A 22,952-nucleotide genomic window follows, 5' to 3' on the forward strand; every position below is an offset into this window, starting at 1 on the left:
GGCAGGAGAAGAAGCAATGGATGGAAACTAATCAAGGAGAGAGGCAAACCTAGAACTAAAGACAACTTTCTTGACAGAACAATTATCAGCAAAATTAGTTGTGGATACTCCAACACTGCAGATTTTAAAGAAGAGATTGGACAGCTATTTGTCTAAGATAATACATGGTCTCCTGCTTGAACAGGGGTGGGTTAGAACAGTGATTTTCAACCTTTTTTGAGCTGCGGCACATTTTTTACATTTACAAAATCCTGGGGCACACCACCAACCAAAATGACACAAAATGACACTCTAAGACAGTACATATTATACATATTATCCCCCCTTGTGTGTGTGTGTGTGTGTGTGTGTTTGTGTATACACACTCTTGAACTATTTCCAAAAACAGGTGATGGCTGGGGTTTTCTCTCTCTTATTCTTTGGGTGCTTTTTATCATATGCTTTAAATCAAGAGTCACTTCTCTCTCTATTTTTTCTCTCTCTTTCCTCTCATTCTCTGCCTCAATCATTTTCTCATTTCTATTTTTTTCTCCCCTTTTTTCTTTCATTTCTCTCTCTCCCTTCCTCTCATTTTCTCCCCCCTCTCTCTTGCTTTCTTTCTCTCTCTCTCTTTCTTTCTCTCTCTCTCTCTCTTGTTTTCTCTCTCACTCTCTTTATCTCTCTCTTGCTTTCTATCTCTCCCTCTCTTGCTTTCTCTCTCTCCCTCTCTCTTTCTGTCTCTCTTGCTTTCTTTCTCTTTTTCTCTCTCTTTCTCTCCCTTGCTTTCTTTCTCTCTCTTTCTCTCTCTCTCTCTTCCTCTCTCCCCCTCTCTGTTTTTCTCTCTCTCCCTTGCTCTCTCTCTCTTGCTTTCTTTCTCTTTATCTCTCCCCCTCTCTTTTTCTCTCTCCCTCTCTTGCTCTCTCTCTCTTGCTCTCTCGTACACCACACTGGCAACAGCGGCATCGGGCAGTAGCTGCAGGGCGGCAGCAGGGCAATCGGCTGTGAGCGGGAACTCCAGGGCGGAGGCACTGACAGCGGTGACTGGACGTGTTGCTGGACGCTGTACATGCTGGCACTGCGCTGGGCATGGGCACGGGGCTGCACCTCTGTCCCGGCCCAGCCAGCGGGTCAGTGCCAACCCTGTGCCCATGCCCACGCAGCACAGCACCAGCATGTACGGCATCCAGCAACCCGTCCAGCTGCCGCCATCGGTGCCTCCGCCCTGGATTCCCGCTCGCAGCCACCGCCCTGCGGCTAATGCCCGGGGCCGCAGCTGCTGGCGCCCTCCTGCTCCCATCGCCGGCGCCCTCCCACCGGGCCCCAAAGCTCACCTGCCACTGGCGCCAGGGAAGCACCAGCCGGGCAGGGCACTGCAGCTGCCAGAAAACTTGGAAGGCGCGAAGGAAGCTCAGCTTCCGGTCTCGCAACTTTTAGCTCTTTGCGCCCTCAGCAAAAAGTTGCGAGACCAGAAGCTGAGCTTCCTTCTTTGCGGCACACCTGACCATGGGCACACTGGTTGAAAACACTGGGTTAGAAGACCTTCAACGTCCCTTCCAATTCTGTTACAGTATGCATCCATTCCTAGAATAGATTTTTTTTCCTGAAAATATCTGTCCTTTCTGCAGTTGTACACTAGAGGGTGGTGGTTTTCTTCTGCCAATTCCTAACCTATTCATATTTTATATGAGTTGTGGCTTTTATGTTATGATCAGAAATAAGACTCTTGTAAGACTGAATATTCTTAAGTCTCAGTTTTAGGAAACAGTTGTGTTGGGACTGATTGTCATCAAGTAGTTTTTGATCCTAGCAAACCACATAGATTTTCTCCACAAAGATCTATCTTTTCAGGTCTTCTAACATTGCACCCATTGCCACTGTAACTGAGTCCATCCATCTTGCTGCTGTCCATCCTCTTCTTCCCTTCCACTTTTCCCAGCATCAGAGCCTTTTCCAGATATCTGGACCTTCACATAATATGCCACAAAATAGAATAATTGAGCCTGGTTATTTATGCTTTGAGTGAGAACCCTGGAATGATTTGACTGAAGAGCCATTTGTTTGGGTGGGGTTTTTTTTGGGGGTGGGGGTGCTGTCTGGGGTATTCTCAGAAGTCTTCTCCAATATCAACGTTCAAAGGTATCAATACTTTTCCTATCTTGCTACTTCAATTCCGTGGGACTTTTGCTTCCACAGAATGACTCGGGGGCTATCAGGAGTAGTACTATTCTTATTGTTGTAGGTATAGAGACGTCATATTTGAATACCTTTCTAAAGCCTTCATGGCTGCTGTACAATATCAAAACCTCAGTGGCGCAGTGGTTAGAGTGCAGTACTGCAAAGTACTGCTGCTGATCACTGGCTGCCAGCAGTTTGGCAGATCGAATCTCAGTAGGCTCAAGGTTGATTCAGCCTTCCATCCTTCCAAGGTTGGTAAAATGAGGATCCAGATTGTTGGGGGCAATATGCTTACTCTCTGTAAACAGCTTAGAGAGGGCTGTAAAGTAGTGTGAAGTGGTTTATTTATTTATTTTTATTTATTTATTCATTTGTCCAATACACAAATACATAGGAAGAAAAATTGACATGTAGTAATATATATAAGGGTAAAGTGAACTTAGAGGAGAGGATATATGAAAGAAAGAAAATATATATGATAAGTGAGAGAAAGGAAAGACAATTAGACAGGGGACGAAAGGCACACCAGTGCACTTATGTACGCCCCTTATATAAATGTAAATTCTATTGCTAATGTTATTGCTAAAATATTAGTTTGCAGCATATTTGTTGACAGTTTGTCCTTTATAGTTGGTGGTTGATCCTAAAAGGCAGAAGCTACATTGCCAGTTTTAAGGGTGGTTAGTCTACCTGTTGTCATTGATTAGATTCTTTTTTTATATTTAATTTTAGTTCTGGGGCTTGCAGATCCTTTACCTTTCTGGCTCTCAGGACAGTGTAATCAGCATGGTGCAGTTTATTGATGTTCCTTCCTCCAATTTTAAAACCAGAAACATCTTTCCATTCATCTTTCCTTAATATGTATTCAGTGCAGGTAGTCTGTGCTTAATTATCATAACTGGCACAAAGATTTCTGTTCCTAAGTGAAAGAATCATTAGGTAAAATGTCATGTGACCTCATCATTTAGTGATGGCAGTTCTGGTAGTCTCAGCTGGGGTAGCTGGGCCAGGACCATGCCAGTAGTAGGCCAGGGCCTCACACTTGTCCTGCCTGCTGTGCTCAGCCCCACTTCAACTTTAAAACTTAAAAAAATAGTTTATGTATATCTCTTGTATGTATATATCCATGATGGTGAACCTATGGCACGCCTGCCACTGGTGGCAGATGGAACCATACCTGAGGGCATGTGAGGCAGCTCCAGCGTGCATGTGTGTGCTGGCCAGCTGATTTTTGGCCTTCCAGAGGGTGTGGGAGGCCATTTTGGCCCTCCCCGGCCTTCAGGAAAGGCTCTAAAGCCTGTGGGTGGCAAAAAACCGGACCCAACAGGCCAGAAACTGAAAAATACTGAGACAGTTGGTTCTTAAAGCTCTTTTTATTTGTAAAGACAGGACAGCTCTTTTTGTAAGTGACTTCAAGTAAGAACGCGACTGGAATAAACAGTGCCAGTGCGTTCCTTTTATACTTTATTTTTCCCGCTAAAATCCTACTGTCAAACTCTTAGCCAATCAGAACGCACCAACCATTTCAACTATTTACATTTACCTCAGCGCATATTTAACTTCCAGTAGGCCTGTTGGCCTATTTTTTGCCATCCACAGACTTCAGGAAACCTAACCCTAACTACCTTCAGGCTTCAGTGAGGCCAGTGTGCATGCATGGGGGGCAATGGGTGGTGGTGGTATGCGTGTATGCACCCAGGGAGGGCATTGCATTATGGGTATGGGCATGCATGCATGCGCTATTGCATGCATGTGCATTCTTATTGGTAACTGTTCTGTCTGGGTCCCCCCAGACGCCAACCCCCCAGACGCCAAGCAAAAAAATCATTCGCATCACTGACATATACTATCCAGTGTCAAAGGAGGAGACTATAGGAGCAAGAAACTAAGAAGCAACCTTGACAAAATTATTAAAATACAACATTTCCAGTAAAAATATATTTATTTTGAGTGTAGACAGACCACAAGATATGTTTCATTGTTACATTGCAAACAAACAAAGAAAAGAGGGATATCTATTTAAAGCAAGAGAAACAATAGTACATGACATGTAAGAGTCAAATAAATGCAAAAATGCTGAAAAAAGGTTAGGTCATTAAGGATATATCTGAACATTGTGGATTCTGGTCTGATTATTGGCCTGAATATTGAATATTAGCATAATGTTTCAGGGCAGGTTATGTAACTCAGAATTCTCTAATACTTTGCAGCCCCACAACATCTGCTTCTGGAGACAGTTGCCTCATTTTGATATTCACAGAGCTGACCTCTACACACATTTAATTCATGTTAATAGGATGCCTATTGCACTTAACTATAATTCCACTTAACAATGAACAATGGAGGACAGAAGGAAAAGGGGGGACATGATCGAAACATTTAAATATGTCAAAGGGTTAAATAAGGTTCAGGAGGGAAGTGTTTTTAATAGGAAAGTGAACACAAGAACAAGGGGGCACAATCTGAAGTTAGTTGGGGGAAAGATCAAAAGCAACATGAGAAAATATTATTTTACTGAAAGAGTAGTAGATCCTTGGAACAAACTTCCAGCAGACGTGGTTGGAAAATCCATAGTAACTGAATTTAAACATGCCTGGGATAAACATATATCCATCCTAAGATAAAATACAAAAATAGTATAAGAGCAGACTAGATGGATCATGAGGTCTTTTTATGCCGTCAGTCTTCTATGTTTCTATGTTAACTAAAGGGTCACCATCAGTGAGCTGTTGGGCAATATTACTTGGTCTGTTGTGTGGATGCTTGGGTAGTTCAGGGTTTGGTCTTTAGACGTATGTGAATTTCGTTGTATGGGCATTGTTATTTATTTATTAGGCTTCTAAGCTGCTCTTCTGCCCTACTGTGTATGTTTTAAGCTGCCTCGAGTCCCCGGAGAGGGGCAACATCAATCAATCAATCAATCAATCAATAAATAAATATACGTACCATGACAACAATAAAGTACGTACGTATGTACGTACGTACGTATGTATGTATGTCCCCAAAACCTTTCTCAGACCAGACCTTTATTTATATTTTGAATTCAACCCCTGCTTTTTCCTCCCAGAAATAATAATGACTTCAGAATTCATACATACTTTGTTTCTTACAATTTGCAAAAAAAAAGTCCCACTTCCTATTTCCTGTGCATTCTCTCAGTAATCAAATCTACTGAAATCGAGCAATTTTACTGAAAGAAGGAGCAGAGGTCTTCCCAAAGGTGCTTTTTCAAGGGGAAACAGGACTTTCTGGTTTTTCTTTGAAGCTGTTTCGCTTCTCATCCAAGATGTTCTGAAGAAGCTTCTTGGGTGAGAAGCAAACCATCTTCAAAGAAAAACCAGACAGTCCTCAACCAGAGGTCTTGATTACCTTGTTTACCAGTATCACTGATCTTGATTTATGCTGATCATCTGGGATCTTAATTACAGGCCTTCAACTTTCGTATTGTTTGCTATCTGATATTTCTAACTGGAAATATTAGGAATACTTAATGCAAAGCATGTGGACTAAAACTCCTTTGTCTGAACTGAGGTATCCAGGCATCAAAGTATGAAAAACTTACTTTCTAAGACCTGCTATTAAAACTCCAGTATAAGAAGATAGGAAGAAAGATGGAGGGTAGATGCTTCCATAAGAGACATGTTTTGTCTTTCCTTGTTGATCAGAAGCATCACAAAGGCAAAAACATGCTGTAAATGCCCAATTTTCTCACCAAATGGAAAATTCTTATCCCAAGATGCAACATGTTCCAGTACCTGAGAGGAGGTATTCTTTTTTAATGCATGAAATATTTTCTCTGGAGAACTAAAACTGACAGTGCTCAAAAATCCAGAACAAAAGCTTCTCAGCCACAATCAGTTCTCAGTCCCTCCAAAATTAAGTCTCCAGGAAAAGGCATTTCCAACTTCCAGTTCACTTCTTCTCTGGATTTGTAATGGTGTCATATCTCATTAGCAACACAATTTAGAACATCATCTTGAAGACGTAAGCCTGTTTTCTGCTCGCCAATTACATATTAGTGTTGTAGTCAACTACAAAGATGGAGATTGAGCTTCTCATATTAGCTGTGCTGTATGCAAGAGCCATGTCTGTATATGTTCATGAGACAAAACACCAAGGAAAAACAATCCAAGATAGAAATCGTCTCTGTTTATATCCTCCTTTCCGTAGAAGATCGCATTTCCAATTCTAAACACACAATACCTTGACATACGTTTTAATTGAATTGCTGTAGAGATGCACACACGTAGAGTAATCCTCACAATACCTAAAGAGAAATCAAGACACTTTTTAAAAGAGCTCAATTTGTAGTCCTGCTTTAATTTGTAGTCTGAAAAATAAAGGTTTATCTCATCCAATCTAGTGGGTTTGTGACAAGAGTCATTTAACCTGATCTATATATTAGCCAGTAGTGCAGAGAGGGGCGGCATACAAATCTAATAAATTATTACTATTATTATTATTATTATTATTATTATTATTATTATTATTATTCTGCCCAGAGTCCACTGGAGTGGAGCATTCAATAAGTTTAAACAAACAAACAATAAATAAATAAAATAAGAATAAAATAATAAGAAATAAGATAAAATAAAACAAAACAATAATAACATAAATAATAAAATGAAATAATAAATGGTTAAGGCACCAGAATTGAGTTCCAGTCAAAGCCAGCTGGGTGGCTTAAAATCACTCACTCAGTCTCAGCTCCAAGAAGAAGAAAATAGAAAAAAATTAACTTCTGAAAATCTTGCCAAAAAACCTGTGGGATCTGATTCAGGCAGTTGCTAGGCAGTTGCCACTAACTCAAAGGCATGTGTAATGCATTCACACAATTAGGCCTACCTCGATGCAATAGGTTTTCAAACATTATTTTAAGCTGTATTAAATGGGGAAGATAAATTATGATTTGGCATGTGGAGGGAGAATCTTCTTAGCACATGAATCACAGATTTTCCTTTAGAGGGCTGTATATAATAATAATAATAATAATAATAATAATAATAATAATAATAATAATAATTTATTAGATTTGTATGCCGCCCCTCTCTGAAGACTCAGGGTGGCTCACTACAGTAATAAAAACAGTATAACAATGGGACAAATCTAATAATAAAAATATATAAAACCCCCAATAATTAAAAACCATACAGCACATACACACCAAACATGACTGGGGGAGATGTCTTAGCCCCCCCATGCCTTGCAATATAGGTGGGTCTTCAGTAACTTGCGAAAGACAAGGAGGGTGTGGGCCGTTCTAATCTCCGGGGGGAGTTGATTCCAGAGGGCCGGGGCTGCCACAGAGAAGGCTCTTCCTCTGGTTCCTGCCAAACAACATTGTTTGGTCGACGGGACCCGGAGAAGGCCAACTCTGTGGGGCCTTATTGGCCGCTGGGATTCGTGCGGTTAGAGAAGAAGAAGAAAAAGAGGGCTGATCTGTCAGGGAAACACAATGAGATCATCAAGGAAAGTGAATAGTTCAGCCCTGCTGTTTCACGAGATATATGCCTGCTGGCAAAATACTACCAAGGCAGTCTACCAAACTTGCATGATCCCTGTGAGGAGTCGTTTTTTTCTCTTAAGTTAAGAAAAAAAAGATTGCTTACAGTGTCAATGTGTGGCATGTTCTGTTCTCGGTTCCAGGCGATATAGGTAATTGCATCATGTACTGATGCAAAAAGGTGGTTCTTGGTTATGGTTTCATTGAAAAAATGGCCTCTTTCCAGCTGGGTAATGACAGTACCTGTGGAGAGAAAAGCAGTAAATTGCTTGACAGAATTGTACAGGGGCAAATCTAGTATCTCTGGCGGGAATATTAGCGATGAATCCAGTCAGTGCCACATCTCATTTAGTCCAATAAATCTGGACTACAACAAGATTGGGGCAGCTATATGTCCATTTTAATAAGGCCAGGCGAGAACATTTATTTGGCTAATTTCCTGCTTGTAAAAGTATAGATTAATACTTAAAGGCAACAAAGAATGCTTTGGTCTCTTTGCTGACGCTTATTGGCTTTCTGTGTACAGTATTTGCAGCTCTGCCCCTGCTAGTTTGGTCTTTTTGCTGAAACTCATTCAGGTAGTCCTTGATTTAAGACTCTAATTGAGCCAGACAATTATGGTTGCAAGTTTTGATAGTTGTAAAGTAGATCATTGCATGACTGGACTCAACTTTACAACCTTATTTGTAGTGGTCATGAAGCAAATGTGAAGGTTGTTAAGTTAATGTCACAGCTGCTAACTGAAGCCATTGTATGCCATTGGCCAAGTTTTGCTGGAAACCGGAAGCAAACACTGGCAAGACCATCATAAATCATGGTCATGTGACTATGGGGTACTGCAAAAGACCATAAGTTGCTGAGTACCCAAAATGTGATCGGGTGACCACAGGGAGGGAGCTGATATGGGAACTCTGAAATCAGGTTTGTTTATTTGTTTATTAGTTTATTTATTGGATTTGTATGTCGCCCCTCTCCGAGGACTCAGGGCTGCTCACAACATATCAGAACAACAAAACAATACATCTAAAAATCCAACTAATATAGCTAAAAAGACTTTAAAACTCTAATATAATTTTTAAAAAAAACATTCATTCCCATTCACACATCAGGACATACTACACCCGTCAGCCAGGGGGCTAGGGTCTAATGGCCACCAAGCCTGGTGGCATAAATGGGTCTTTAAACTTTTATGGAAATCAAGGAGGGTGGGGGCAGTGCAAATCTCCGGGGAGAGCTGATTCAAGAGGGCCGGCCCCCCCACAGAGAAGGCTCTTCCCCTAGGCCCTGCCAAATGACATTGTCCGGTTGACAGGACTCTGAGAAGGCCGACTCTGTGGGACCGACCGGGCGCTGCGATTTGTGCGGCAGAAGGTGGTCTCGGAGGTTATCTGACCCAATGGCATGAAGGGATTTGTAGGTCATAGCCAACACTTTGAATTGTGTCTGTTGTAAATAGCTTGGGAGGAGGGGGTGTCCATGGTAACTTCAGTCACTAAATGACCATTCGAAACTCAAGGACTACCTATAATGCTGAAACTCATAAAGTCCCAGGAGTCAGACTTGGACTGACACACAAGAGCGAGAGCCTGAAGCCAAAAGAGGACTTTTGATTCAAGGTACACTTCCTGGGTCTTTCTTACCATGGCAACCAGCAAGAAACACATCCACTTCAATCTCCTGGAAATCTTTAAATATCTGCAGAAGGCAACAAAGCAGAAACAGCAGAGTTGAAATACTGGTATATAAATATGTGTGTTTTCCCAACTGGGCAATTTAGGCTAGGTAAGGAAACTGCTAATGGAGTTTTATTTTAAGGTAGTACGATCCAGATGTTTTGCAGTTGGACTCCCATTATCCCCCGAGAGGATGCTAAAGGGAGTTAGAGTCCATCGCAATGGGAAGGCTCACAATTGAAAAGGATTTACTAGAAAGTTATTTCAACAAAGTCAGACCCTCCCCTCCATTTGTTCTTTCAATCCTTTTAAGTTTAGTGAAGCAGCAGTGGCCATGAGCAATCGGCTACAGGAAAGAACCTTGTTTCTGAAAAGCTGGGGAAATAAATTCTGTCTTAGCTTTTTGAGTTCCTTCCAACCATATCAATTACAGCGTGCACATATGCATGCTGGGGAGAAGCGACCAAATGAGACAAATTGATTTAAGCAGTCAGGAAGATGTTGGAGAGTCATTTTTAAGAGGTCAGAAATTATAGTGAATGCAAAAACCTCTTCAGTCCAGAACTCAACTGGAGAACCTGATCAATTGTAGCATTTTGTACATATGACAAATACATAAACGAGTAGATGGTACGTTCATGGAATCTCAAGGTCTCTATGATTTTTAAGGGCTAGACTAGAGAGTCATATTTTTTTCAGATTGGCAATTTATAGGGAAAGACAGAAGGTGCTGAAGATTAAAAACGCTTTCATCAGTATGGTGACTTTGAAGCAAGGAGCCACATGATTTTTCTTGGAGAAAAGCACAAGGGAATAACATATCCATATTTTCAGACATTCTTGATTCAGAAATAAAGCACTACTTTTACAGTTTCTTCCCTCCAACAAACAGGAACTTGGAACAAATGTGGGGTATGTTTAGTCAGAATCTGAGCAAGAAAAGAAAGTAGGTAAGATCACACTTCATGTGTGATCCATGTCTGACTTAACATATATATAACTCTGATATATACATATACAGTGATACCTCGTCTTACAAACACCTCGTCATACAAACTTTTCGAGATACAAACCCGGGGTTTAAGATTTTTTTTGCCTCTTCTTACAAACTATTTTCACCACTGCCGCTCGGATGCCCCGCCTCCGGACTTCCGTTGCCAGTGAAGCATCCGTTTTTGCGCTGCTGGGATTCCCCTGAGGCTCCCCTCCATGGGAAACCCCACCTCTGGACTTCCGTGTTTTTGTGATGCGGCAGGGGAATCCCAGCAGTGCAAAAATGGGCGCTTCGCTGGCAACGGAAGTCCGGAGGTGGGGTTTCCCAGCGAGGGGAGCCTCAGTGAAATTGTAGCATCGCAAAAACACAGAGGTCCGGAGGTGGGGTTTCGAGGACTTCGGTGTTTTTGCGATCCAGCAGCACAAAAACGGGCGCTTCAGCTGGCAAAAGGGGTGATTTTTGGGCTTGCACGCATTAATTGCTTTTCCATTGATTCCTATGGGAAACATTGTTTCGTCTTACAAACTTTTCACCTTAAAAACCTCATCCCGGAACCAATTAAGTTTGTAAGACAAGGTATCACTGTATATAAAAGGAAACAGTATGGCCCCTCCTATATTTGGGTATACCAGGGTGATTCAACAGAACCCCCCCCCCCCATATAACCCTTTCCTGGTACAAGCTTAGAGAAGGAGAACCCATGGGCCAGAGTTTAAAGCTACTGCGTCACAGGCAGACTCCCCAGGTTCAAATCCCAGTAAGGGTATGGCTAGCTGATAAGATATATATATATATATATATATATATATATATATATATATATATATATATATATATATATATGTAGATTGTTCTGAGTTCGGGTTTTGCCCTGTGTAATATTTTGCATGTTTATGCGACGTTTCGGTGAAATCACATTCACCATCATCAGGCTGAAGTTTCCAAGCTTCGTGCTGTTGTAAAATGGAATGTTTGCAACTGTCATTTCTTCCTAGTATATAGTGTGGGGGTGGAGATTTGGTTTGAATGTAGCAAATAGATTGGGTGATTATGTTTCAGTGATCTGATTGGTTGGTGTAATCATAATTATTAGAAGGATTGACATGGTGATTTTTATGAAGTGTTTTTTGTTTAAGGCTGGTTTCCAAATTTCCAAATTCCAAATTCAACATACAAAAGGAGGAAAGAGATGCACTTATCAATTTGAAGAAAGACAATCATATAATCATCCTCCCAGCCGACAAAGGAAACTCCACAATAGTGATGAATACAGCAGACTACAAAGAAAAAAAATGACAACTCTACTACAAAACCCAGCCTACAAACTCCTAAGCACAGATCCTACCACCTACCTAGAAAAAACTACCAAATGCAAAATCAAGGCCTCTCCCATCAGCGAAGAAATCCAGCAAAAAATCATCCCCAGAGAAAAATCTTCCATATGTCCAAAACTCTATGGCCTTCCAAAAATACACAAGGAAGGAATACCTCTCAGACCAATAGTCAGTTCTATAGGCTCCCCTCTACAAAACCTTGCCAAATTTTTAGCCAAATACCTTCAATCATATACAGAAACTATTACCTCATATGTTCAAAATTCATTCCACTTTATACAAATAATCAAAAAACAAAACCTACAACCCGATGACCTACTTGTGAATTTTGATGTCGTGTCCCTTTTCACACAAATACCTATTAAAGAAGCCTTGACAGCTATCCAGGACAAACACAAACCCCCCAAATATATCCTAGACCTTACCAACCACTGCCTGACCAATACATACTTCATCTATAATGAACAAAGATATAAACAGATAGAGGGAGCCCCCATGGGATCACCTCTCTCACCGGTCATCGCCAACCTCTATATGGAATATTTCGAAAATAATGCATTAGAGCAATCCAAATACAAACCTAAACTTTGGCTGAGATATGTTGATGATACCTTTGTAATTTGGCCACATGGTAAGGAAAAACTAGACAATTTCCTCACACATCTTAACAGCCTACACCCCAAAATACAGTTTACTATGGAAACAGAAATCAATGATCAACTTCCCTTTCTAGATGTACTGGTCTATAAAAAACCCAATGGCAGCCTAGGACACACTATCTACCAAAAGAAAACGCATACCAACCGTTATCTAAATGCACACTCACACCACCACCCCGCACAAATCATCTCAGTGGCCAAAACTCTCATCACCAGAACCAAACGCTTAGCTGACCATGAGCACTTAAAAACTGAATTGAACAAACTCAAAGATGTATTAATTTCTAATGGATTCGAAGAGAAAACAATCACAAACCTAATCAAAAAAGAGATACCCCCCAAAAAACAAGATCAAGAACAGGACAATGGTACCACCATCCTCCCTTACATCAAGGGCACCACAGACAAAATTAGTAAAATTCTGCACAAACATAACATCAAAACTTCATTTTGCACCAACCAAAAAAATCTAATATCCTAAGGAGCCCCAAAGATAAAATCCAATTGGAATACCAAGGAATCTATGAAATCCTTTGCAAAACATGTGCAGCCACATACATTGGACAAACCAACCGAAGAGTAAGTGCACACCTTGCCGAACATGTGAATGCAGTTAAAAAAGAAGAAAAGACTTCCTCCCTTGTCCAGCATATTAACAAAACAGGGCACGAAATTGACTTTGAAAAAACTAAATTACTTCACAAAACAGAGAATTTATATAGAAGAATTGCTCTAGAAGCCATAGAAATTGAGAGGAGCCCCCTTTGCATAAATAAAAGAGATGACATGTCCCGCCTACCAGAAATTTGGAAACCAGCCTTAAACAAAAAAAACACTTCATAAAAATCACCATGTCAATCCTTCTAATAATTATGAATTTGGAATTTTGAAATTTGGAAACCAGCCTTAAACAAAAAACACTTCATAAAAATCACCATGTCAATCCTTCTAATAATTATGATTACACCAACCAATCAGATCACTGAAACATAATCACCCAATCTATTTGCTACATTCAAACCAAATCTCCACCCCCACACTATATACTAGGAAGAAATGACAGTTGCAAACATTCCATTTTACAACAGCACGAAGCTTGGAAACTTCAGCCTGATGATGGTGAATGTGATTTCACCGAAACGTCGCATAAACATGCAAAATATTACACAGGGCAAAACCCGAACTCAGAACAATCTACATACATATACCCGTGAAAATTTACGAATATATATATATATATATATATATATATATATATATATATGTATATGTATATGTATATGTATATGTATATGTATATGTATATGTATATGTATATGTATATGTATATGTATATATATAGATATAGATATAGATATAGATATAGATATAGATATAGATATAGATATAGATATAGATATAGATATAGATATATCTGATATAAGAGAATGATCAGAGCCTGGAATGTACTACCTGACTACCCTTTTTTGGGTTTCCTCCCAAAAAACTTTAACATTGGATTATTTACAATCGACCTCAGCACATTCCTAACCCTACTATCTTGTACATGTTTGATAAACAAACAAACAAACAAACATGTGGGCAGTGGCATTTATTCTTTGCACTTCCCTCCTACTGGGTCTGTTGGTCTTTCTTCCCAAATGGGGCGCAGACAGACATCTGAAAGCTCTCCTTGTTCTTACATTTTTTAAGATCTTTATGGAGACAGTGTCTACAAAGGTGATAGAACTGAAGTCCAGAATGACTGAGTGGATGGAAGGCTTTTCCAGCCCCAGGCCATTTAAACTGGGTTTGCCACAAGATTGTGGCTGGTGGTGACTTGGGGGATCCAAAGCCATCACAGTTCCATAGCTCTTAGTATCTTCTGTGCCTCCAAATTCCTGCAAGAAAGGAGAAGCAGAGTTGATTACTTGAGGGTTGTCTTTGCTCTTAAGCCTAAGTGTGGAGTGTGAGAGGTGGGGATTGAGTTCTGCTGAAAACAGGAAATCCTTTTCTGTGGACAGATCATAATCACATGTTGATTTCTCACACCTTAATTTAGAATACAGAAAAATATTTCAGACACTACAGGGTTCAGATTTTGTCTTTTTGAGGTAATGAACAAAGTTATAGGGGATACGCAAATTTCCTTAGGGGAAAAAATAGGAACAAACTGGGTCTCCTTGTATTTAACTTAGTAGTGGTTGTATCACATTGAAAGTACTGTCATGACAATTTACTAACCTAGTTAAAAACATCTCACTACTTCTTAGTACTTGAGAGTAATAAAATCTCTATGTGTGCATTGTACAACATCTCAGAATTGCATTTTTGTTTGTCAGAATGAATCTGTCAAATGTCCAAAAGATATATTTATTGAAACCTATTGTGAATAGATTATATAGCTATAATTATTACATAGCTAACTGCACAAATAATACTGCATATGATCAGGCACTGCCTTAGAATAATGAAAATTAGGTCTATACAAATCAGTGAGAAATCCATTTGTGGGAAGAGATTGTGTAGATCAGCTGAATATTGACCATATATGTAAAATGTTGCCTTTATTAGTAAACATAAGTATGATTTAATCAGGTGCACCTCTTCGAATTGAGTAGAATAGGTGTACCAGCAGTGGGTTGCTCCCAGTTTGGCCTGATTCTAAGAACCAATAGCGCCCGTGGTGGGAGACTCTGCCCACCCTGCTGGGACACTTCTGAGCATGTGCAGAAGCTTCTGCACATCTGTAGAAGCGTTATATGCATGCAAACTGGTGGTAAATGTTAGTACAGGGTACATGGTTGTTAGGGATTACCATTGTAAACTGCATATTGTACACTTGTACCAAACTTGTACTTAAAGAGTTAATGTGCACTTAAAGAGTTAACTTGTACTTGAGGAGTTAATATTCAAGGCTGTTTCGTCACTTCCTCATTGACGCTATAAAAGCTCATTATTCTGCTCGGTCGCTTCCTTTTACTTTTGCCTGAGAAGGGGGAGTTGTGTTTAAGCTTCGTGCTTGTATAAGCTTTGTGCTTATTATCTATATTGTATTTTGCTTTGTGCTTCTATCTCGTGATTGCTCAGTGCTTATTATTCTGTATTTGCTACGTGCTTATTCTGGATTGTTTATATTTTGTTTATATGTAAATAATACTTTTTTAACTAAGTCTGTGTCTTGGCTTTATCACACATCCATGCTCTGTTAAAATTCTCTGCTCGGTGTTGTCGAAGGTTTCAAGCCTAGCTAACCGAGACAAGCCAACAGTAAAGGTTTTAGAACCCACTACTGAGGTGTATCTCTTTAGCCTCTACCTAAAGACATCCCTCTCAACTCCAAGTCTGATCTGAAATCTCAGATCTTTGAAAACTTTGGCTGGAGAAAATATTACTTGTAAATCCATATTGACATAGGAAGCTCAGCAAAGACTTCTCTTTTGTTGCATGGTTATTGAACATTTAATCTCTATTTTGCTGGGTTTTGTAACCAAAGGCGCTTATTTACACAGAAATACATACATACAGCATACAAATGAATTTACTCAGTTATGGTAATGTTCTAAATGCCTAGGGAATGTTGTTTGCCCTTTTTCTTTTTAAAGTGATTGGGAATGGTACAGTACTTGTGATTTTGCATTCGTCTCTACATCCTCAAATCCAGGGTTGTTTTCTCCAAATTTTTTAGCAGTTTTCTGCAACTAAAAACAAGAGGAAAACATATATGATAATGATTACAAAACTCTTTCTTCTTGTGACATTTTAAGAAACACAGAATAAATTTCACGGTATGTTGGTGCCATGCCATGGTAGCTTATTGGACAAGCCATTGTTAAACTAAATCAGAGTTCAGTACAGTGTGTGAATAAATAGTGACATGATACCCAAAGCTGACACCGGTCACAATTCAAAGTGTGGGTTATGACCTATAAAGCCCTTCATGGCACCGAACCAGACTATCTCAGGGACCACCTTGTGCTGCACGAATCCCAGCGACCAGTTAGGTCCCACAGAGTGGGTTTTCTCCGGGTCCCGTCAACTAAACAATGTCGCTTGGCGGGACCCAGGGGAAGAGCCTTCTCTGTGGCGGCCCCGGCCCTCTGGAACCAACTCCCCCCAGAGATTAGAATTGCCCCCACCCTCCTTGCCTTTCGTAAGCTTCTTAAAACCCACCTCTGCCACCAGGCATGGGGGAACTGAGATACTCTTTCCCCCTAGGCCTTTACAATTTTATGCATGGTATGTCTGTACGTATTTTTGGTTTTATAATAAGGGTTTTTAACTGTTTTAATATTGGATTGTCATATGCTGTTTTGCTACTGTTGTTAGCCGTCCTGAGTCTACCGAGAGGGGCAGCATACAAATCCAATAAAATCAAACAAATCAAATCAAATTAAAGACTTTGTTTTTCTGCCCATAAACTGTTTATTTATTTATTTTATGTATTTATCCAATTTTTATGCCACCCTTCTCCTTAGACTCAGGGCAGCTTACAACATGTTAGCAATAGCACTTTTTAACAGAGCCAGCATATTTGACATTGATGTGGAAATGATAGCGATATTGATTTTGGCTAAACCTCTTAGGATTTTTGTTCTGTTTTGCATCATTAAAGCAGAGTTGTAGTCCTGCAGTGTTCTGAGCATAAGAGTTTTCAATATCATGTATGAAAATATAGTAATATAGCAGTACAGTATAGTCAGCCAGCCAGACATCTTTATCCATGTCTATTTGTAAATAATGAGGATGCAGTATATGAAATATCTGAAGAGCTCCAGGTTAGTGAAGGTTAGTTTGATCCTCATTTTCCTTTTTTGATTATTTATAGATAAACCAGAACCAGGTATCTTTGTGGAAAATATTCTGCTTGGAATTTAGAAAAAGAAGAAAAAATACTAGTCGGAAAATGTACCTTGGCTTCTTTTTTGTCTTTTGTTTGCTTGCTCTTCAGAGCTTTCATCTTCTTTTCAATGAGATGACACACATCAATGCCACACTATAAAAGAGACAAGTTCTTACATCTCAGGAAGTAATGGACAGCTGCCAGTGTTCTGGAGAATGATGGGCTATATGGAGAATAAAGTCAAGATGGCAGACACAATGTGATTGAAGCTCTGCCTATTTTTGATATGCCTCGCATATCATCAATATTGATGTATATCGATGCATATCAAAACCAGGCAGGCTTTGATTGCATTGTTATGTTTCTCATCTTGACTTTTTCATGTATCATACCCTGTAGATATTCTTAGAAGACACCAAGATCCATTTCATTCATTTTCACTTCACCAGGCTTCTTAACAGAAGCTTTGGATGGTGGGGGTGTACACACTGAGAAGGCCCTATTTAGGGTAGAAACATAGAAGCATAGAAGACTGACGGCAGAAAAAGACCTCATGGTCCATCTAGTCTGCCCTTATACTATTTCCTGTATTTTATCTTACAATGGATATATGTTTATCCCAGGCATGTTTAAATTCAGTTACTGTGGATTTACCAACCACGTCTGCTGGAAGTTTGTTCCAAGGATCTACTACTCTTTCAGTAAAATAATATTTTCTTATGTTGCTTTTGATCTTTCCCCCAACTAACTTCAGATTGTGTCCCCTTGTTCTTGTGTTCACTTTCCTATTAAAAACACTTCCCTCCTGAACCTTATTTAACCCTTTAACATATTTAAATGTTTCGATCATGCCCCCCCTTTTCCTTCTGTCCTCCAGACTATACAGATTGAGTTCATCAAGTCTTTCCTGATACGTTTTATGCTTAAGACCTTCCACCATTCTTGTAGCCCGTCTTTGGACCCGTTCAATTTTGTCAATATCGTTTTGTAGGTGAGGTCTCCAGAACTGAACACAGTATTCCAAACGTGGTCTCACCAGCGCTCTGTATAAGGGGATCACCATCTCTTATAAGTTGGTATTTGAAATAATTTGATGGATATCTGGTAAGAATAGTTTCACTAAAATAAAAATATTTGTTTTGCACTTTTCCTTACACTTCACTTTATTGGGCCACTAACTTCACTAACTTCAATGGATAAAATGGTGGGGGAAAATATTGTTACAAAGTACCAAAAGGACTTGCACTAACACATTATTTATTTTACTAATTGTTTATTTATTCAATGGTCATTGATTATTTTCCTTATCCAGAACCTATAGCCTTTTTGGAGAGATAAAGCTATACATGTCAGGTGAGTTCATGATTAGATTATACAGTGATACCTTGTCTTACAAACTTAATTGGTTCTGGGACAAGGTTCTTAAGGTGAAAAGTTTGTAAGACGAAACAATGTTTCCCATAGGAATCAATGGAAAAGCAATTAATGCGTGCAAGCCCAAAATTCACCCCTTTTGCCAGCCGAAGCGCCCGTTTCTGCTCTGCTGGGATTCCCCTGAGGTTCCCTTCCATGGGAAACCCCACCTCCAGACTTCTGTGTAGGGGAATCCCAGCAGGGGAATCCCAGCATTGCAAAAACAAGCGTTTTGCTGGCAACGGAAGTACGGAGGTGGGGTTTCCCATGGAGGGGAGCCTCAGGGGAATCCCAGCAGCACAAAAACAGGTGCTTCGCTGGCAACGGAAGTCCGGAGGGGGGGAATCCTAGTGGCGGCGGTGGGTTTGTAAGGTGAAAATAGTTTGTAAGAAGAGGCAAAAAAATCTTAAACCCCGGGTTTGTATCTCGAAAAGTTTGTATGACGAGGCGTTTGTAAGATGAGGTATCACTGTACTATTATAAGGGTCTGCTATGAGGAAAGGCTAGAAACATAATTTATTTCAAAGCAGAAGATAGGAGCTATTAATTGGCACACACACACACACACTCTTGGGAAAATTGGTAGCAATGTTGACATGCCTGAATATGGATTTCAATAAGAAATACAATTTGACCTGTGCCCTGCTTTTAATGTTGCTGCTTTAATTCAGAGCTTTTCATCATTTCGCAACAGCTTTAAATTCGGAATAAAAATGCACGAAGTGAAGCATTTGATCCTGCTGATTTCAGGTCAGTGAGTCAAATGTACCACAAAGGCACTCCCACGCAAGGGTTGAAAGAGCATCTGTCTCTGGATCCCTTGTCAGTGGAATACAGCCCAGAACTATTTTATAGGTCATAGATTGACATGAATGAGCAACCAAGCAAATACAAGGGCAAACTCTTAAGTTTTCTCACCTTTTTTTTAAGGGCCTCTGCATACAGTTCAGCATTAGCAAAATAGATAGTAGCAGAGGAGTGGAAAATTTTCACGCCTGGTATTTCCTTAGCCTGTGGAAAAAGGAACCCAAATGTTAGGAAAAGAGGGTTACTATGTGTTCTGTCGGGCTCTCTGGTAGACTCCTCCCAAAAATTCACAGGTACAAATTTCAGACACACACACGTTTGAAAAATCAAAACAATGTTCTTTATAATGAAGATTCACTTAAACCAAGTCCTCTTTTGGTATAGCAAAGAGCACTCCTCTCCAAACAAACTGGTAATTTGTACAAGTCCCTTATCAGTTCTGTGATACTTAGTTTGCAGCTGTGAGGCAATTCAAAGTCCTTCTTTCACAAAGTGAAACGCACTTTGCCCTGGTTTAGTTTCCAAGCGGGGGGGGGGGGGGGAAATCAGCACACAAAAGGTCAAAGTCAGTAAAGCAGTCACGAAACACAATGATCAGATAATCTTCCACAATGGCCAAACCCACAGGCTGCTATTTATAGCAGCCTCACTAATTACCACAGCCCCACCCAACCACAGGTGGCCTCATTTTCTTTGATAATAATCTCTCAGTTGTTTCTGCCTATGCATCGCTCTCTGCATGCCTGGCTGTATCATTAACTCTTGTTCTGAATCCAAGGAGTAGCTAGATAATTGATCTCCTTCTGAGCTGTCTGCCACACTCTCCTCCTCCCTGTCACTCATGTCTTCTTGGTCAGAGGATCCTTCATGAGCAGATTTCACCGGGGGGGGGGGGCAAAACAGGCCTGTAGCATGTGGATGTCTCCCCCACATCCACAGTCCTTGGGACAGGAGCTGGGCCAGAGCTAACCACAACACTATGTGGCTAATATTCAAAGACCAGAATAAATAGAGCTTGATCAGGAACTCCATCTATTTATTTTGAAAGAAAAATCAGGAACATCAGAATATGTGTAAAATAGGATCTAAAGATGGTGGGAGTCTGCTCCAATCCAGAAATGATGGTTTCATCCTGATTAGGCCATTATAATTTATATTATGAATATGTGTGTGTGTGTGTGTATGTGTGTGTGTAACATTTTTGCTGATAATGAAAAGGAAGGGAGACTAGTATAGATCTATTTCAAGCTTATTGTGCTAACCATACCCTCACCAGGATTTGAACCTGCAGAGTCTGCCAAAAAAGATTTGACAAAAAAAATCATATATGTGTGTGTGTGTGTGTATTTTTCTGTCACCCAGCATACCCAAATATGGGAGGGAGCTCACTGCTCCCTTTTGCCTTTTTAGCCCCAATCCAGGGGCCATCCAGACACCAAATCATACTTTCCAAACTTGCAAAGAACTGATAAAGAAATCAGAAACCGAATCCTAGAAGGATATGGCTTTGGCTGATGAAAGCTTGGCTAGAGGAAGTTTTCCTCTACTTCCTCTACTTGCTCAGACTGTTTCATTCCTGGTGCTAATGATGTTCCCAGCTCTTATTGGTTTGCAAGCTCTTTCATTAAGCCCTTAACTACGGGGATTAATAATGTGCTGAAGCTGACCAGACTAAGGCCACTAGCCAGATGAATACCTGGTAAGCAGATTCTTTTCCCTATTTTCCTCCCCCAAAACTAAGGTGCGTCTTATATGCCAGTGTGTCTTATACTCCAAAAAATATGGTATGTAGTGCTTGGCTTCACTGTGATTACGGTGGGAGACGGGGAAAGACCGGTATATTTATGTTTTCTAAAAATATTGGCAATGGGCAGCATGAAGCCAAATAAATTACTTAAACACATTACACCCAATCACGCTGATAAGCCGCTTGAGTTTTTTCAGTGAAAATGTGCCTAATATTGCAAACAATCATCCCAGTTGTGGGGCATGAAATGTTTACTTCTTCCTGGGGGTGGGTGGTTGGGGGGGCAATAGAAAATAATTGAGAAACACTGCAATAAGATAAGTAGGGATTAGCTCCAGAGGAACAATGAAGCAGAAAATAATACCCTAGTCAAGGAGCTACCAAGGAGAAAACCACATTCCCACCAAAACTGGCAGGGCACGTATATAAATGGGGAGTAAACCCCACAGTCACTGACTCTGAAGATATTGCTTACATAGGTAATGAAATGTCTGCAAGCAAACAACCAAGCTCAGAGAGTACCATGTACTCCAAAATATTATGTGCTGTGTTGCCTGTTTTTTAAAATATTCTCTTTAATGCATTGCCTTGTTTGTTTGTTTGTTTATGGCTTACAACATATAAAAACAACAGAAATCCAATTATTTACACCAAACAATCAATCTAAATCCCCAGATACGTTAAAATCAATCATGCACATTCAGACAACAGCCATACAAACAATCATCGGCCAGGACGTAAGATCTAATCACTCCAAGCCTGGTGGCATAAATGAGTCTTAAGACTCTTAAAGAAGGCGAGGAGGGTGGGGGCAATGTGAATCTCTGGGGAAGCTGAGTTGCTCAGAGCCAGTCTGAAAAGAATTTAGTAGTAAATAAATATTTTTCCCCCCAACCACTATCTCCTTTAATCATTTTCATGATATACTTACTTTATGATACTCAGCAATGTCTTTGTAAATTCCTGTGGTGGACACTTGCCCCAAAATTGAATAATAAGGCCTTAGGAAAGGAATAAAAGAGAAAAAGGATTAGCGAAGGGGTTGAGCTACTCTTATTATAGGTCCTTTGTGACATCTATATCTATATAGACATCTCCTAGTCTATGGAGAGGGGCGGCATACAAATCTAATAAATAATAATAATAATAATAATAATAATAATAATAATAATAATAATAATAATAATCTGGATTCCTCATGGAAAAAGAAGCTGCTTGCTTTATAGTTATATGTTAAAGTTTCTTTACTGGATTTTGTATTAATTGTTTATATAAGTAATTTTAGATAAAGCTTCTTGTAAGTGAACATGTCAGTCAAATGTGATGACTCTTTTGAATGTTACCCATGATATTATAGATTGCAATGATGAAAGGAGATGTAACATAACTCTTTGAATATTTATACTCTGATTATGCAAAAAGAATGGTTTATACACCTTAAATTTGTTCGGATAGCACAGATTAGATTAAATATATAGACTAATCATATAGTTACCATTAGATAGCTAAATTATAATACTTTGGTTCCAAATATAAATATAAGGTGTTTTTCTTAGTTCATTGAAATAACAGGGTTTTGATTTAATTATATATATGTATTAAAATTACCAGTTCCACCAATAGTGAGTCTTCTGCTAGATACTGTTGAAATTCATCTTTCAGCACCTCCAGGCAGAATGGCCAGTGATGATAGATCTGGGAAGTGTAGCTCAGTAGCTCTAAGGGACCACACTTCCCATTTTAACCTTTGGCTAACACACTTTTATGTATCTGTATGTCTATGTCTATGTGTATGTCTATGCTTCCTTTTTGCCTTTTTGCATATGTCTATGTCTATGTGTATGTC

The 22,952-nt window shown here is 39.8% G+C and overlaps 1 protein-coding gene across 3 annotated transcripts in view; it reads right to left on the reverse strand.

Annotated features, from left to right (window-relative positions):
* Positions 1-4,085: 4,085 nt before the first annotated feature.
* Positions 4,086-22,952, reverse strand: part of SLC26A6 (solute carrier family 26 member 6) — a 54,226-nt gene continuing 35,359 nt past the window's right edge. For all 3 annotated transcript variants that reach the window (XM_070738410.1, XM_070738409.1, XM_070738411.1), the window contains exons 14-21: positions 22,038-22,107; positions 19,471-19,563; positions 17,209-17,292; positions 15,923-15,997; positions 14,000-14,197; positions 9,298-9,352; positions 7,764-7,900; positions 4,086-6,421 (exon numbers count right to left, since the gene is read on the reverse strand). In XM_070738410.1, the coding sequence (XP_070594511.1) occupies positions 6,413-6,421; positions 7,764-7,900; positions 9,298-9,352; positions 14,000-14,197; positions 15,923-15,997; positions 17,209-17,292; positions 19,471-19,563; positions 22,038-22,107 (721 nt within the window). In that variant the 3' untranslated portion in view covers positions 4,086-6,412. The remainder of the gene's footprint in view (positions 6,422-7,763; positions 7,901-9,297; positions 9,353-13,999; positions 14,198-15,922; positions 15,998-17,208; positions 17,293-19,470; positions 19,564-22,037; positions 22,108-22,952) is intronic.

The sequence above is a fragment of the Erythrolamprus reginae genome, chromosome 2 (genome assembly GCF_031021105.1).
Source record: "Erythrolamprus reginae isolate rEryReg1 chromosome 2, rEryReg1.hap1, whole genome shotgun sequence".
NCBI lineage: Eukaryota > Metazoa > Chordata > Lepidosauria > Squamata > Dipsadidae > Erythrolamprus > Erythrolamprus reginae.